Here is a 15,582-nt window from a genome sequence, read left to right on the forward strand (position 1 = left end):
TGTACCAGAAAATAATCAAATGCTCAATTAATGACAGGACATGTCAAAAGGAACCAGTTTGAAGGGGCTCCTCCTCCCCCAGTCAAATTAGAAACAAGTTCAATAACTAGAAACAATATTTGTCAAAAATAATAAGATTATATGTTACAGCCCTCTGGAATGGGTCCAAACTGATAAAAATAAATGAGTAAATTAATAACAGAGTAGGGAAAGCCCTTCTTTATAGAAGAATGTCAGCTAATAAGTATGGAAGGACTAATGGAAAAGGAGAATCATCATTTGGCAGCCACTGTGGGGATGACTGGGGCAAATGGGAGTTATCAATGAACACCAAGGCTAATTAATTGATGGGAGTCTGGTGAAGAACAAGATATTGGCATAATATTGGGCTACCTCCCTCTACCCAAATACTATTCAACTACAAAGAAGAAGAAGGTGAATTTGAGGTAGAGAAACCAGAGCAGACACCAACATAAATAGGTGGTCATGGTTAACATGGCCAACGATAGGACTAGTCATTTCTCCTGGCATGAGGCACTGGGAAGACGTGGCACAGCAACGTCTCTGAGATGTTCTCTGCAGCGCATGGCCCGAGTCTGGTCGTGAGCAAACATTAGATGGACCCAGGCTGAGGGTCCTCCTACAGAATGAAGGTATGTACCCTCAAAACTGTCAAGGAAATGAAAGACAGGGAGAGGCTGTTCTTCAGACTGAAGAAGTCTGAACAACATGACAATATATATTCCTGGATAGGATCCTGGACCAAAAAGGAAAAACTGACATCCTTGAGACAGTGATGAAATTTGAGCAGAATCTATAAATTGGTCAGTAGTGATATATAAATATTGACTTCTTGATCTGGTGTTTATGCATGTTAGTATCCTTGTGTGGGGTTGTGATTTATAATAAGAAATACATATTTGGTCTCCTTCCTGGTTTCTGGCACAGAGCTCCTAAAACCTTTGGAATTTCCTAAGACAATTGTGATAAAGGGGTCAGTTATTCATAACAAGCCCCTTTCAATCACACCTAGGTTTATGAGGGGACTTTGGAAAGCCCCAAAGGACAGGGGTGGTTGCCAGAGGAACCATCCAGATGATCAGAGGGTTGTAACTTTCAGCCCCACCTCTGATCTTAGGGAGGGGAGAACGGCTAGAGATTGACTTCAATCACCAATGACTGATGATTTAATTAATCATGTCTATGTTATGAAGCCTCCATAAAAACCCAAAAGGACAGAGTTCAGAGAGCTTCCAGGTTGGTGAACCAGAATGCAGCCATATGTCAGGAGGGCGGACCATCCCAAACTCCAAAGCAACAGAAGCTTCTCTGTTTAGGACCCTTCCAGACCTCTCTATGGATGTTTTCATGTGGCTGTTCATTCATATCCTTTAATATTCTTTGTAATAAATCAGTGATCTAGTCAGTAAACTGGTTTCCCAAGTTCCGTGAGCCACTCTAGCAAATTGATTGATGAGAAGAGGAGGGTCCCCATCTGAAGAGAGGAGCCAGAGGAACCTCTGATATACAGCCAGTGAGTCAGAATCACAGGCAACAACCTGGACTCACAGTTGATATCTGAACTGAGGGCAGTCTTGTGGGACTGAGGCTATCTCCAAGTAGTTAGTATCAGAATTGAGTTAAATTGTAGGACACACGCTACTGTCCATTGAGAATTGGAGAATTGCTTGGTGGTGTTGGAGAAAACACACGTGAGATCTCATTTGGGAAAAATATGTACTGGAGTGCTGAAGGGTGCTGGGACATCATGTTTGAAGATTCCAAAAATGACTAAAGATTATTAGCACATAATCAGAGTGGGCGAAAGAACAAATGCAGTAAAATATGAACAATTGGGGAATGTGGGTGAATGGAGGTATGGGAGTTCTCTGTACTGTTCTGGCAGTATTAATGTAAGTCTGAAATAATTTAAAAATAGACTGTAATGACATATAAAAGTATTGGTGGTAGGGATGTCTGGGGGGCTCAGTTGGTTGAGCGTCTGACTCTTGATTTCAGCTCAGGTCATGATCTCATGGTTGGTGAGACAGAGCCCCGCATCAGGCTCTGTGCTGTCAGCTCAGATCTTGCTTGGGATTTTCTCGCTCCCTCTCTCTCTGCCCCGACCCCACTCGTGCACACTCTCTCCCCCTGCCTCCAAAAAATACATAAATAATAAACATTTCTTTAAAAGGTATGTGTGGTAGGTCAATTACCAACATGGCCATGAAAATTTCTCCTACCCTGGACACCTCTCTGCAGTCTCTCCAATCTGCACTGGCTTTCTGACCGGCTTTGGCCAAAAGAATGCAGACACTGTGTGACTCCTGAGCCTTGGCCTCCAATGCCTGACAGCCTCCGTTCTCCTGTTGCTGCTCTGAGATGATCATAGAAAGAAGCCCAGACTTCCTCGAGGATGAAGGACCACACGGAGAGAGGCTGTGCGGGGCCATTGGCAAGTCGGGCTGCATTCTGACAGCAACCATGAGCCTCAGGGAGACCAGCAGATGAGCCTCCCAGTCAATCCCACAGCCTCGATGGTGAGATATAACAAGTTGCTGCCATCGTTAAGTCTAAGAATAGCTCATTATACAACGTTAGAAAACCTAGTATGTCACCATTTCCATCATTCTACTTCAGAATCTCATCAACCGACTTTATGTTGAAAAGAATTTTCCTCAGAGTGGATAGAGTAGCTGTACTTCTCTGCGAAGCTATCCCTATCGTCCAGAGAACGGACCTGCATATGGCTAGTGATGACAGCACTTTCTAGTTTATAGGAACCTTTCACTTATGTAGACTCATTTCCCCTTTACCACAGCCCTATGAGATGGAATAGGTTCTCATCCTTAATTTTACAGATGAGGAAAGAAGTCCAGAGAGGTAACGTCTCTTGCCCAAGGAAACACAGTCAGTAAGCACTGAAGTTAGGACTGGAATCCATGTTCTTTCTACTCTGTCAAGGTGAAGTCACAGGCCTTCTGTAGAGAACACTTTGCTCTCCCTTCAGAGCTCAAACGAAAATATAGGGAAATGTTCTACAGCCCCGCACCAAGCTTGGTGGCTGGCAATGTGAATGGCGGCTGATTGGGATCCCCTGGTCAGGCAGGATCCCAAATACACTTTACTCTCTTGCCCCTCATTATTATTCTTTTTTTTACATAGATATTCAGCTGTATGGTAACCATGGGTCTTAAACAAGAAGAGTTTACTTAATGTCAGTCTTCAGATTTGCTGTTATGATTCAAAGTTATCCAGTCGTTTACGTCTGCACGGCCCTGCTTCAGGACTGTGAAGATGTGTTTCCTGAACATAAGGATGGAAAGTAATTGAATTACAAAAATCTTTGCTCTATTTTTCTTAGTCATTATCACCACCTGAAACATATATTCATGTTTGTTTATTGACTCTCTTCCTTCATGTAGATAATTGACGTTTGCTAATTGATGAATGGATGGATGAAGATGGTTTGCTACCACTTTTCTTTTTTTTTTTATATGAAATTTATTGTCAAATTGGTTTCCATACAACACCCAGTGCTCATCCCAACAGGTGCCCTCCTCAGTACCCCTCACCCACCCTCCCCTCCCTCCCACCCCCCATCAACCCTCAGTTTGTTCTCAGTTTTTAAGAGTCTCTTATTAACCTCTTTTTTTTCCTTCCCCTCCCCCATGGACTTCTGTTAAGTTTCTCAGGATCCACATAAGAGTGAAAACATATGGTATCTGTCTTTCTCTGTATGACTTATTTTACTTTGCTACCACTTTTTGTGTACGTTATTTAACCTCTGAGCTTCAGTTCCTTGCCTTTTTTAAAAAAATGTTTATTTTTGAGGGAGACAGAGCGAAAGTGGGGGAAGGGCAGAGAGAGAGAGGGAGACACAGAATCCAAAGCAGGCTCCAGGCTCCCAGCGATCAGCACAGAGCCCGATGTGGGGCTCGAACTCACAAACTGCAAGATCATGACCTGAGCAGAAGTCGGATGTTTAACCGACTGAGCCACCCAAGGCGCCCCATGTCACTTCCATTTTAAAGATGAGGAACTGGGGCCCCTGGGTGGCTCAGTCGGGTAAGCATCAAACTTGGGCTTAAGTCAGGATCTCATGGTTTGTGAGTTCAAGCCCCGTGTTGGGCTCCGAGGTGACAGCATGGAAACTGCTTGGGATTCTCTTTCTCCCTCTCTCTCTCTCTGCCCCGGCCCCCCCCCCACCAAAATAAGTAAATAAACTTTAAAAACATAAAATAAAATGGGAGTGATATACAATACATACCTCGTAGGATGATTGTGATCAGGTGAGAATACTACATCTAAAGGGCTAGCCTGCCATCTAGGAAGGCCCCCAGGAAATGTTAGCTGGTGGAGAATTTCTGTCAATTAGAGGTCTTTTAGGAGAGAAGAGATACGTTTTGACCCTGCACTGTTTAATCCTCATTTCACTAAAACCCCCGGAGCTGCATCAGGACATTTTCCAAGGCTCTTTCTAGTCCCATGACCCAGGAGATAGGATTCCTCCTTCAGAGAGGTTTTTCCCCCACTGTCAGGGAAATGAGAAATGTCTTCAGGAGTGGCCCCCCTCAAGGCTTGCTCTGGAGGCAAAAACCAGTTTGGAGAGTTTTTATCGTCTGGACGCACTTCCTTCTGCAGCAGCTGTGGTTTCACTTTGGCCATGGTTAATGACAATGAGTAACCCAACATGAAAAGGCTGCTGACAGGCTTTCACCAGAGGACACAGCTAAATAACTACGGAAGGATTAAAAACCCATCTCACCACCCAGGGAGCCTGCCAGTGAAGCTCATACACAACACAGCGATAATAATCACAGAGCTAGAAATGGTTCTATGGTTTCACGGGCCAATAAGGAAAACACAAAGCCCTTTTAGGCACCTCTGCTGTCTCCCAGCAGCCTGTGTGCCTGACGAGCAGATGGCGGGGTTGGCAGTGGCTGACAGAGAAGGGTCCAGAGAGCTCGCCTAGGGAAAGAGTCTGCCTTTCTAGCGATCGCTCTGCAGAGGACTCCACCAGTCCACATCTCCATCAGAAGTCTCATTGCCACCCAGTTTTGGAGATGACAATGATAACTTTGGAAGCTCTGAAGAAAACCTTTGTCTAGACAGAAACAGCTCAAAAGCTTTTGAAAGGCACCATCTGAAACCTTGTTTGGCTTGGTTGTAGCTGGGTAACGCTGACTCATCCCATGAAATGCTGTCCTTGGCCTCGTGGGACTTTGCTCTCAAATTCCACTAAGAGCGGAATAACCCCTGGAGTCAAGACAATGAGAGGTAGGTTCAGGTCGCCAAGGTTGACTTTATATTCCCCACAGATCAAAGACTGTTGGCCAAAAGAGCAGACACTATCTCTACGCATCTGGGTAACTGAAGGGCATCCCAATTCTACTCTCCAGACTCTGTTCTTTTTCCCTAGACTATTTTTTTCTTTTTTAATGTTTTTAAATGTTTTATTTTATTTTTAAGAGAGAGAAAGAGACAGAAAGCATGAGTGGGGGAGGGGCAGAGAGCTAGGGAGACACAGAATCTGAAGCAGATTCTGGGCCCTGAGCTGTCAGCACAGAGCCTGACATGGGGCTTGAACTCACAAACTGCGAGATCATGACCTGAGCCCAAGTTGGACACTTAACCAAGCGAGCCACCCAGGAGCACCATTGCTGACTTTTTTTTTTTTTAATGTTTGTTTATTTTTGAGAGAGAGAGAGAGAGAGAGAGCATAAGCAGGGGAGGAGCAGAGAGAGGGAGACCCAGAATCTGAAGCAGGCTCCAGGCTCTGAGCTGTCAGCACAGAGCCCGACGCCAGGCTCTAATTCACAAACTGTGAGATCATGACCTGAGCTGAAGTTGGATGCTTAACCAACGGAGCCACCCAGGCGTCCCACAAATATCATTTAAAGTGTTATGTCATCACAGAGGGTTTTGTGCAACTTTTTAACCAAGTCGTTAAACACCATTATCTCAATGCTTTTAAAGCCAGGCAGTACCTAAGGATCAATACTAAACCCAGTATCCTACTTCCACACAACCTTTTTTTCATTTTATTTGCCATTGCCTACACCTATTCCATCTTTTGAGAGACGTAAACACCTACCTTAGTCTTAACTTGTTACCTTCCAACCCCCTGCCCTTCCAGTTCGTCAATCTTCTTCCAATTCCTAGGACCCTCCCCTTACTTGAGACTCCTTGAAGCCTTGTCACCTATGAGCCTCTGAATTGACTAGAACTCTTTCACCTGTCAGACCCCAGGCTCAGAGCTGCCTTTGATACACCATCTTTTCCTCCCTTGGCTTCCCCTTTACATCATTCCAGCTGTCTTTTTCATGCAGTGAGAAGCATCTTGAAAGGGCGGGCTTCAACCTCACCTCTGCTTTCTCTTCCAGCCCCTGTTATGCCCTTACAAAGGTTTCTAGCCATCTTCTAGTGGCCGAATCCAATCAGTGCCCCTCACACCTAAACTCCCTGACTCCTCTGATTTATAAGATGCTGTCAGCCACTTCTTCCTTCTTATAAAATGATGCCTGCTTGTAAAAAAAAAAAAAAAAAAAATGACACCTGCTTGTAATTGCTGTGATCTCACACTAGCTTGGTTCTCCGTCCAACCTCTTAGTCCTCTTCAAAGCCATTTCTTCTTCTGCCCGTCCTTCCGTGAGACCTGCCTCAGCTTTCTCCTAATGTTCCCCTCAGTCTCAGCCTGGGAGCTCGAAGCCACTCCTCTTACTGCCCAAAGGTGAACGACTCCCAAATCCACAGCTGTCTTGGTCTTCCCTCCCGACCTCGCCACTGGCATTTCCAGCTGCTTGCGGACAGAAGTAGCCTGTCGGTGTTTGTAATCCAGCATCTCCAACAGACAACTTTCACCTTTTAAATCTGCTCCTCTTGGGGCGCCTGGGTGGCTCAGTTGGTGGTTAAGCATCCGACTTTGGCTCAAGTCATGATCTCGCGGTCCGTGAGTTTGAGCCCAACTTAGGGCTCTGTGCTGACAGCTCGGAGCCTGGAGCCTGCTTCGGATTCTGGGTCTCCCTCTCTCTCTGCCCCTCCCCCATTCATGCTCTGTCTCTCTCTGTCTCAAAAATAAATAAACGTTAAAAAAATGTTAAAAAAAAAAAAGAATAAATCTGCTCCTCTTTCTGTGTTCCTTGTTTCAGTTGATGGCAGCTCACAGGAGTTATCTCTAACTTCTCCCTCTTCCCTTCCCCCACCCCCAGCCTCCGAGGGGCCACACCACATCCCCTCCCAGCCCGTCCCTCCTCCCCATTTCCAGGGCCACTGTGTTGGCAGAGACCCTCCCTCCCTCTCTTTTCATTACTGTAATATCCTGTTGGTCTGCTGATTCCTGCCACCAGACTGATCCTCAACCACAGTACTGAACAGTTCACCCTCTCTCCAAGAAAAAAAAAATTCAATAGTTCCCCATTGTCTAAAAATTAAAGTTCAGCCTGGATTTCAATGCCTCCTAGAATCTTCCTAGTCTCCTGTTACTCAGCTTCTATTCTCCAAACATAGTTCCTGCCTCCAAGGCACCTGTTTCCTCACCCTTGGATCTTCTGCCTATAATCCTCATTCCGTTTCACCTATCAAGTGTGGCACCCCCAAAAGCATTTCCTCCTAGTTTTCTACTCACTTGAAGCTGAAGTAACTCCCTCTCTTCTCTGTATCCTGATAACATTTTTCATTCTTTTTTTTTTTTTCCAAGTAGTCTCCATGCCCAGCACAGGGCCCAGTGCAAATCTTGAACTCATGATCCTGAGATCAAGACCTAAACTGAGATCAAGAGTCAGATGCTTGGGGCACCTGGGTGGCTCAGTTGGTTGAGTGTCCGACTTTGGCTCAGATCATGATCTCCTGGTTCATGAGTTCAAGTCCTGCATTGGGCTCTGTGCTGACAGCTCAGAGCCCGGAGCCTGTTTCAGATTCTGTGTCTCCCTCTCTCTCTGCCCCTCCCCCATTGTTCTCTGTCTCTCAAAAATAAATAAAATGTAAAAAAAAAATTTTTTTTTAAGAATAAAAAGAATCGTACATGTAACTGACAGAGCCACCCAGGCACTCCTGTACCCAGATACCATTTTTCATTTTGGACATCAGATATACCATGTATACCTTTTTTCATACCACTTTTCCCTCCAGATTGCAAGGTTCTTCAAATTCCGTTCAACAAAAAATTATGTAGTTTTTGTTTTGTTTTGTTTTGTTTTGTTTTGGGGCATTGTAACAGCAACAAGGACTCAGAAAAGAGTAACTGCTGCTCTGGACCTGGATTTTTCTAGCGGGAAAAGATGATACAGAAACTGTCCCCGCACTATGTAGCAGGAAGCAGGCATGTCTTGCCGACACTTGTTTCCTCAAGTCCAGACCCGGCACATGTTAGCTGAATGGCATCCTAGAGCTGGAAGAGCCTAAAAGATCATGCAATCTAAACTTCACGTGTCCTAGCATAGAGAACTGAGACCACAGAAGTCAGGGGCTTGCCCAAGGTCACCGGGCTGGTGATGGCAGTGCTGAACCACGCCACAGGCCAGGCACACTGTGCCACAACCCACAGCCTCCTCCTTTGCACCCTCAGGGTGGTATGCTGTGGGGTGTCGCAGAGATTCGACTAGTCAGAGTTACAAACCACAGGGAATATTCTAGAAGAAATACAGTATAATCAATGGGTATGTCTGGGCTGAGTGGCAAAAAAAACCAAAAACAGGAAAGATCTTAAAGGACATGTAAATGTTTCTTCTTTTGTGGATGCACTGTTTCCATAAAACTCTGCTTACCACATTGTTTCTACTTAACTTTTTTGTAATCTATTTTGTCCTTGTTAAGACTCAAATTGTCGGGGCACCTGGGTGGCGCAGTCGGTTAAGCGTCCGACTTCAGCCAGGTCACGATCTCGCGGTCGGTGAGTTCGAGCCCCGCGTCGGGCTCTGGGCTGATGGCTCAGAGCCTGGAGCCTGTTTCCGATTCTGTGTCTCCCTCTCTCTCTCTCTGCCCCTCCCCCGTTCATGCTCTGTCTCTCTCTGTCCCAAAAATAAATAAATGTTGAAAAAAAAATTAAAAAAAAAAAAAAGACTCAAATTGTCTAATGGTTAATTAAGCATTCATCCACAGGAAAAGGGAAGATCGAACATATTAAAGGTCTCATTCCTGGGGCACCTGGGTGGCTCAGTCAGTTAAGCGTTGACTTTGGCTCAGGTTATGATCTCACGGTTTGTGAGTTCAAGCCCCACATTGGGTTCTGTGCTGACAGCTCAGAGCCTGGAGCCCACTTTGGATTCTGTGCCTCCCTTTCTCTCTGCTCCTCCCCTGCTCATGCTCTCTCTCTCTCTCCTTCAAATTTTTTTTTAACGTTTTATTTACTTTTGAGAGAGACAGAGTGCGAGCAGGGGAGAGGCAGAGAGAGAGGGAGACAGAATCTGAAGCAGGCTCCAGGCTCTGAGCTGTCAGCACAGAGCCTGACATGGGGCTCGAACCCACAAACTGTGAGATCATGACCTGAAGACACTTAACTGGCTGAGCCACCCAGGCACCCCTGGTTTTTCTTTTAGAGAGAGAGAGACACAGAGCAGGGGCGGGGGGGGGGGGCAGGGGCAGAGAGAGAGAGAGACACAGAATCAGAAGCAGGTTCCAGGCTCCAAGCTGGAGCCTTCAAAATAAATAAACATTCAAAAAAAAATTAAAGGTCTCATTCCTGTATTAGTGCTCCTCCTATAAGTCATCAGGAAGGTTCCAGAAAAATGGCCTGATTTTTTTGCTCTAAAAAAAGTTTTATGATTTTGATGGAATTTTATTGCTTTTTTTTTCCCCCCAAAAGGCTTCTCAAAGTCATTGCCTTATTCTCAGTAGGGCTTTGAACAAAACCACATTAAAAATCTCTCGAGGCATTTTTATCCACAATAAAGTTCTCCTTTAAAACTGCCTTTGTCCTTTTCTTTATAAACCGCTCATCTCAGCAAGGTATATTATATTTATTCACACATTTTACACATTTATTTTAGAGATGTGAATGAAGAAAAATCTTTATTTCATTTTCCCACATTTAAAAGCAACCACAGTATCGAGATTAAACAAAACATACTCTTTTATTGTTATTATTCCTACTGTAGAAAAGAGAATGTCAAGATGCTGATCGTGGCTAGAGCAGAATAAAGGAATGGAGAGTGTTATTACTGCTCATCGAAGACCCCTAAGAAGTTTCTCAAGGTTATGAACAACTTGGTTAAATAGCTGTTCCCCCAATCAAGCCAGGAGGTTTTCCAACTCCCTCCCCCCTCCCAGTAGTAAATATATCTCATTTGGTCTTGCTTCACTGAAACCTTTATATAGAATAAGAACCTGCCTGGAGACCAAAACGGATATATTACAGGTGTTGAGAGGCTGTAACTAAGTAACGGGTAAGAGCAGGGTTACATCTTGATCCTTCAAACTAAAAGATTCCATGTGGTTCTTAAGAAAAAGTAAAGTGGGGCACCTGGATGGCTCAGTCCATTGAGCATCCGACTTCAGCTCGGGTCATGATCTCACAGTTCATGAGTTTGAGCCCCACATCGGGCTCTGTGCTGACAGCTCGGAGCCTGGAGCCTGCTTCAGATTCTGTGTCTCCCTCCCTCTCTCTCCCTCCCCCACTTGTACTTTGTCTCTCTCTCTCTCTCTCTCTCTCAAAGATAAACATTAAAAAAATTTTTTTAAAGAAAAAGTAAAGATTTGTTGTGAATCACTGCATAGCATTTATCTGTGCAGCCAGAAACACAGACACCACTATAACCCATTGTTACAAATACTAGTAATTACATGTTTTAACATGGATTCAGTTTCCACAGGTCAAGTCTTGTCCCCTGGAACCTTGCAATAGAAGGTAAAATCCTAATACAATGTGGTTACTCTGTCCTCTTTCTGACACACTGAAGAAACCACACTAATTCCACCTAGAGATCATTGAAAAAAAAATTTTTTTAGGGGCGCCTGGGTGGCTCAGTTGGTTGAGCGTCCAACTTCACCTTGGGTCATGATCTCGCAGTTCATGAGTTTGAGCCCCGCCTCGGGCTCTGTGCTGACAGCTCCGAGCCTGGAGCCTGCTTTAGATTCTGTGTCTCCCTCTCCCTTCCCTGCTCATGCTCTGCTTCTGTCTCTCAGAAATGAATAAACGTTAAAAAAATTTTTTTTAATTTTTTAAATGTTAATTTTTAAGAGAGAGAGACAGACAGACAGACAGATGGACAGAGCATGAGCAGAGAGAGAAGGAGACACAGAATCTGAAGCAGGCTCCAGGCTCTGAGCTGTCAGCACACAGCCAGACACAGGGCTTGAACTCATGAACCGTGAGATCATGACCTGAGCCGAAGTTGGACACTTAACTGAGCCACCCGGGCGCCCCCACCTAGAGATCATTTTTGGTCAGGCTTTACTCTCCATAGAACTGAGTAATAGTGTTTTCTCCAAAAGATGATACACTACTAACTTACCATTGATTAGTACCTTGCAGACTACCAAGGTATTCTATACCTTCTCCTGTGAAACAATACAGAAGAGGAAACTGAGTTGCTCACAGGTTAAGAAATGTTTGCTCTGTCACTCAGCTAGCAAAGGAGGGAGCAAGGGAGGGTATAGAAAGGGACACAGCAAGCCTGGGCTTTAGGGTCAGACAAACTCAGCATTGAGTCACAGCTCAACTAACCATGGCAACACAAACCTGGACAAGGCCTCATTAAAAACAAACAAACAAACAACAACAAAAACCTTTATTATATATTTTGAGAGAGAGAAGGGGCAGAGAAGGAAAGAGAGAGAGGAAGAGAGAGAATCCCAGGCAGGCTCCATGCTGTCAGCACAGAGCTCAACCTGGGACTCAAATCTCAGGACCTGTGAGATCATGCCCTTGAGGCAAAATCAAGAGTCCCACGTTTAACAGACTGAGCTACCCAGGCGCCCCTCATTATTTTTAACCACAAAATATGTGTAACATCCACCCCCAGATTTATAAGTATTTAAAAGAACAGCATGTAAAAAGCACACACACAAAAATTCCTGGCACATAAAAGATACTCATTGAACATTAACTTCTCTCAGTTGATACATCTGTAAAAAGTTGATACATCTGGCCTACCTCATGAGCCAGTGTGGGGGATGAAATCATAGCCAGTTTTCTCTCCTTCCTGTGTCCTGGCGCCACTCCCCACCACCATACAGGACTGCCTCTGTGGAAAGGTCAATCCAAGTTATTAGAAAAGAGCTTTAGAGGGGCACCTAGGTGGCTCTGTTGGTTAAGTGTCCAACTCTTGGTTTCAGGGCAGGTCATGATCTACCAGTTCGTGAATTCGAGCCTTGCATCAGTTTATGAGTTCGAGTCTTGCATCAGTTTATGAGCTGTCAGCACAGAGCCCGCTTCCAATCCTCTGTCCGCCTCTCTCTCTGTCTCTGCCCCTCCCCTGCTCGTTCTCTCTCTCTCTCTCTCTCAAAATAAATAAATAAACTTAAAAAAAAAACAGCTTTAGAGAGAGGAAGTATATCTTCGTAGGTGAACAAGCACTTGACATATCTACTTAAATCATAATAGTTTCTAAGACAAAAATGACCAGAATTAAATGTTCTTCAAAGACTTTTGAGAACAAAGCCAAAGTCGCTGGGTAATTCCAGTACATCTAGAAGCCCTCATGGGGATGAAAGTCTGAGAACATACCAACTTCAGTCCATCCTGTTCCACCATCTATGCATTTCTTTTTTTTCTTTAATAAAGTCAGGGGTGTCACTTTAATTTAACCAAAGGTTAGGTGGAGTGAGAAGTGGGGAGGGGAAAAAGGAAAATGAAAAACCAGTGGACAAAAACAACGGAGAGGAAAATAAGTTTTTATACAAATCTGAGTTCTAGCACACTAACATATGTTACTATTGCCTAAATGCTACGAAGTTTCCAAACGGCCACTTTAAAAAGAAACTTTTTTTTTAATGTTTATTTACTTTTGAGACAGAGAGAGACAGAGCACAAGCAGGGGAGGGACAGAGAGAGAGGGAGACACAGAATCAGAAACAGGCTCCAGGCTCTGAGCTGTCAGCACAGAGCGGGACGCTGGGCTCGAACCCACGAACCGTGAGATCATGACCCGAGCGGAAGTCGGACGCTCAACCGACCGAGCCATCCAGGCGCCCCCCCAGATGGCCACTTTCTGATAAAACCGGAAGTATCAAATTCAGCACGTGGACCGCACCACCGCCAGGCACTAACTCGCTCCGCAGCCTGCGCTGGGCTAGCAGCGGGCTCTGTGTGGGTGCTCAAGTGCCGGCTTGGAGTCCCCTTCACCCAAAGTGACCGTGTCAATTAAATCTCAAATACAACTCCCCAAGGAAGGAATGCAGGAAAAAACGTTCCTTTCGTCTTAAGGGCTGTCTTTTATTTATTCATTTTTGGGAAGTTCTTCGGTGAAGGTTGGCTTGAAGTCAATATTTATGTGCATAACGTACCCACGGCGCTGACTGGGAAATTCCAATCGCCCTCTGAGTTTTTAGAGCGAGGTGCTCAGGATCCGGTACAGTGTGCATTTGAGAAGTGCCGTTGGAGAGTTTCCTTAATAAGCACCTTTAAGTCTGCAGGCACATACCCAGTTGGGGCCTGGGTCGGGGGGGGCGGGGGGGGGCGGCGTTCCCCGCCGGAAGACTCGCATTTCTTTTTCCTAAAATTTAGCCCTGGATTAAAAAACCAGCTCAAAAATGCAAACCACCCTAGCAGGGGCTCCAAGGCTGCAGCGGGCGCGGAGGGCCCGGGCGCGCGCTAGCTGCCCGCCTCCTCGGGCTCGCTGCAGGGCGAGGGCGCCGACGAGGCCTTGGACTCGCCGTCGCTGTTGCACTCGGCGGCGCGCGGGGGACGGGTGCCGGCGGGGCCCTCCTGCCCCCGGGCGTGGCGCTCCAGCAGCTCCTGGAGGTGCTTGATGTAGCCGATGGCGGCGCGGAGCGTCTCCACCTTGCTGAGCCGCCGGTCGGCCAGCTCGCGGGGCAGGTGGTCTCGCAGGCGCGCGTACCCCTCGTTCACGCAGCGTACCCGCTGCCGCTCGCGCTCGTTGCGCCGGCGGAGGAAGGCGGGCTCGAAGGCGCGGTCCAGCGGCAGCGGCGGGCACGACCGCCTCGCGGCGCAGTCCCGGGGCGCCCGCTCCCAGCACGCGGCGTCGAGACGCCACGAGACCCTGAAGGGGTCCCCGAGGGGGAGGCGGGGCAGGGACCCCGGCAGGTCCAGGGGCTCGCCGCGGAGGTGGCACGACCGCAGGGGCAGCAGTCCGGCCGGCTTACGTTTCTCCATCCCTCGCCGGGAAGCAAACAAATCACCCCAGAGACCGATCTCTTGCAAGACGAGACTTCAGATCTTCAAAGCGTAGGTGCTGGTCCATTCAGACAGCCTGGCACAGCCGGGCTTTTAATTTCTGGTTCCAGGACAGACTGCAAGGAAACTTTGCATGATTTCCTAAATTCGTTGCACTACTCGATCATTTATAATGATCCAGGCGGAGGTGATAAGCAAAGATTTAGGACCTCCTAATCCATACTTCAGATCCTGTCTTCCCCTCAGATCTTATTTCAAAAGGTGACAAAAGGGGTTCCTCTGCTCGGTCCCCTTAGCCTGGAAATGTGAGCGCACACCACACAGAGTAATCTTTCAAAACCACCCAAGCTTTTCAATTACCGTAATCCACCGCTCTGGGTCTTCGAGAGTGTAGGAATCTTCGAGGTTTCCAAAGAGCCCCTCCCAGGAACCAACAGGTCTGGCGGCTGAGCGAAAGTTTAGCGAAGGCTTTCCCCTTGAAAATCAAAACTTGACTGTCCTTTGCGGTTTCCGGCGTCCAGGGCTAATGGAAATCTCTTTCAGACGGTGTGCAAACTTACGCTTGTTCTGTTTCTGTGGAGGTGGAGGGAAGACCTCATCAAAGGAAAGACTGCTCCCTTGTGGTTGTAAGATGTGTCCTGCAAAGGAGGACCTCCGGGCAGGCTTGAGGGTTTTCTTCTCCAAAAGCAAATCTTTTAAAAGCCCAGTTAGACATGTTTTGAAGAGAAGAGGAAAGGACTATACCTTAGCAACGAGTAGATGGATTCGAATGTTGTGTTCCCGCTTATGTTGATCGCGAGGCGTTTTATGGATTTGTGCTACTTTTTAAGAGCACATCAAAAGGTTGAACAGTAACAAACACTTTCAGCCAGTTATTTCTCACAGTGCTTACTGTAAACACAGGTTAAACACTGCTTCCCGACCTCTTCTAATCCCACCCAGGATAGAAGAACATTTTTCCATAGTGCAAAGAATGTATTTCTATTGTGTTCTTCTTTTTGTCTTAAGAAACAAAGATGCAATTTATTTTCTCCCTTGGGGGCAGGAAAGCAACATTTGAAAGGTGGAGATCCCCAACTCCAAGGATCAAGGATGATGGCTTTGAAGACTTGTCTTTTTAACACACAACCAAAAAAAAAAAAAAAGAGAGAGAGAGAGAGAATAATTAATCCATCCGTGTTGGTGAAGGGCTTTGAAGATAAAAGTGTCATTAAAAATCCAACAGTGGTTAATGTCAAAAAATGCGTTATCACGCTGAAAATCAGATCTCTTGTTCCGCAAACCAGCAC

The 15,582-nt window shown here is 46.1% G+C and overlaps 1 protein-coding gene across 1 annotated transcript; it reads right to left on the reverse strand.

Annotated features, from left to right (window-relative positions):
* Nucleotides 1–13,058: 13,058 nt before the first annotated feature.
* On the reverse strand, nt 13,059–15,210 carry ASCL4 (achaete-scute family bHLH transcription factor 4). Its single transcript, XM_040490981.1, has 2 exons — nt 14,654–15,210; nt 13,059–14,409 (listed from the first exon to the last, which is right to left on the reverse strand). The coding sequence occupies exon 2, from the start codon at nt 14,270–14,272 to the stop codon at nt 13,751–13,753; it is 522 nt and encodes a 173-aa protein (XP_040346915.1). The 5' UTR covers nt 14,273–14,409; nt 14,654–15,210; the 3' UTR covers nt 13,059–13,750.
* Between the last annotated feature and the right edge of the window lie 372 nt (nt 15,211–15,582).

Source organism: Herpailurus yagouaroundi, unplaced genomic scaffold (genome assembly GCF_014898765.1).
Source record: "Herpailurus yagouaroundi ecotype Mexico unplaced genomic scaffold, PumYag 182, whole genome shotgun sequence".
In the NCBI taxonomy this organism is placed as follows: Eukaryota; Metazoa; Chordata; class Mammalia; order Carnivora; family Felidae; genus Herpailurus; species Herpailurus yagouaroundi.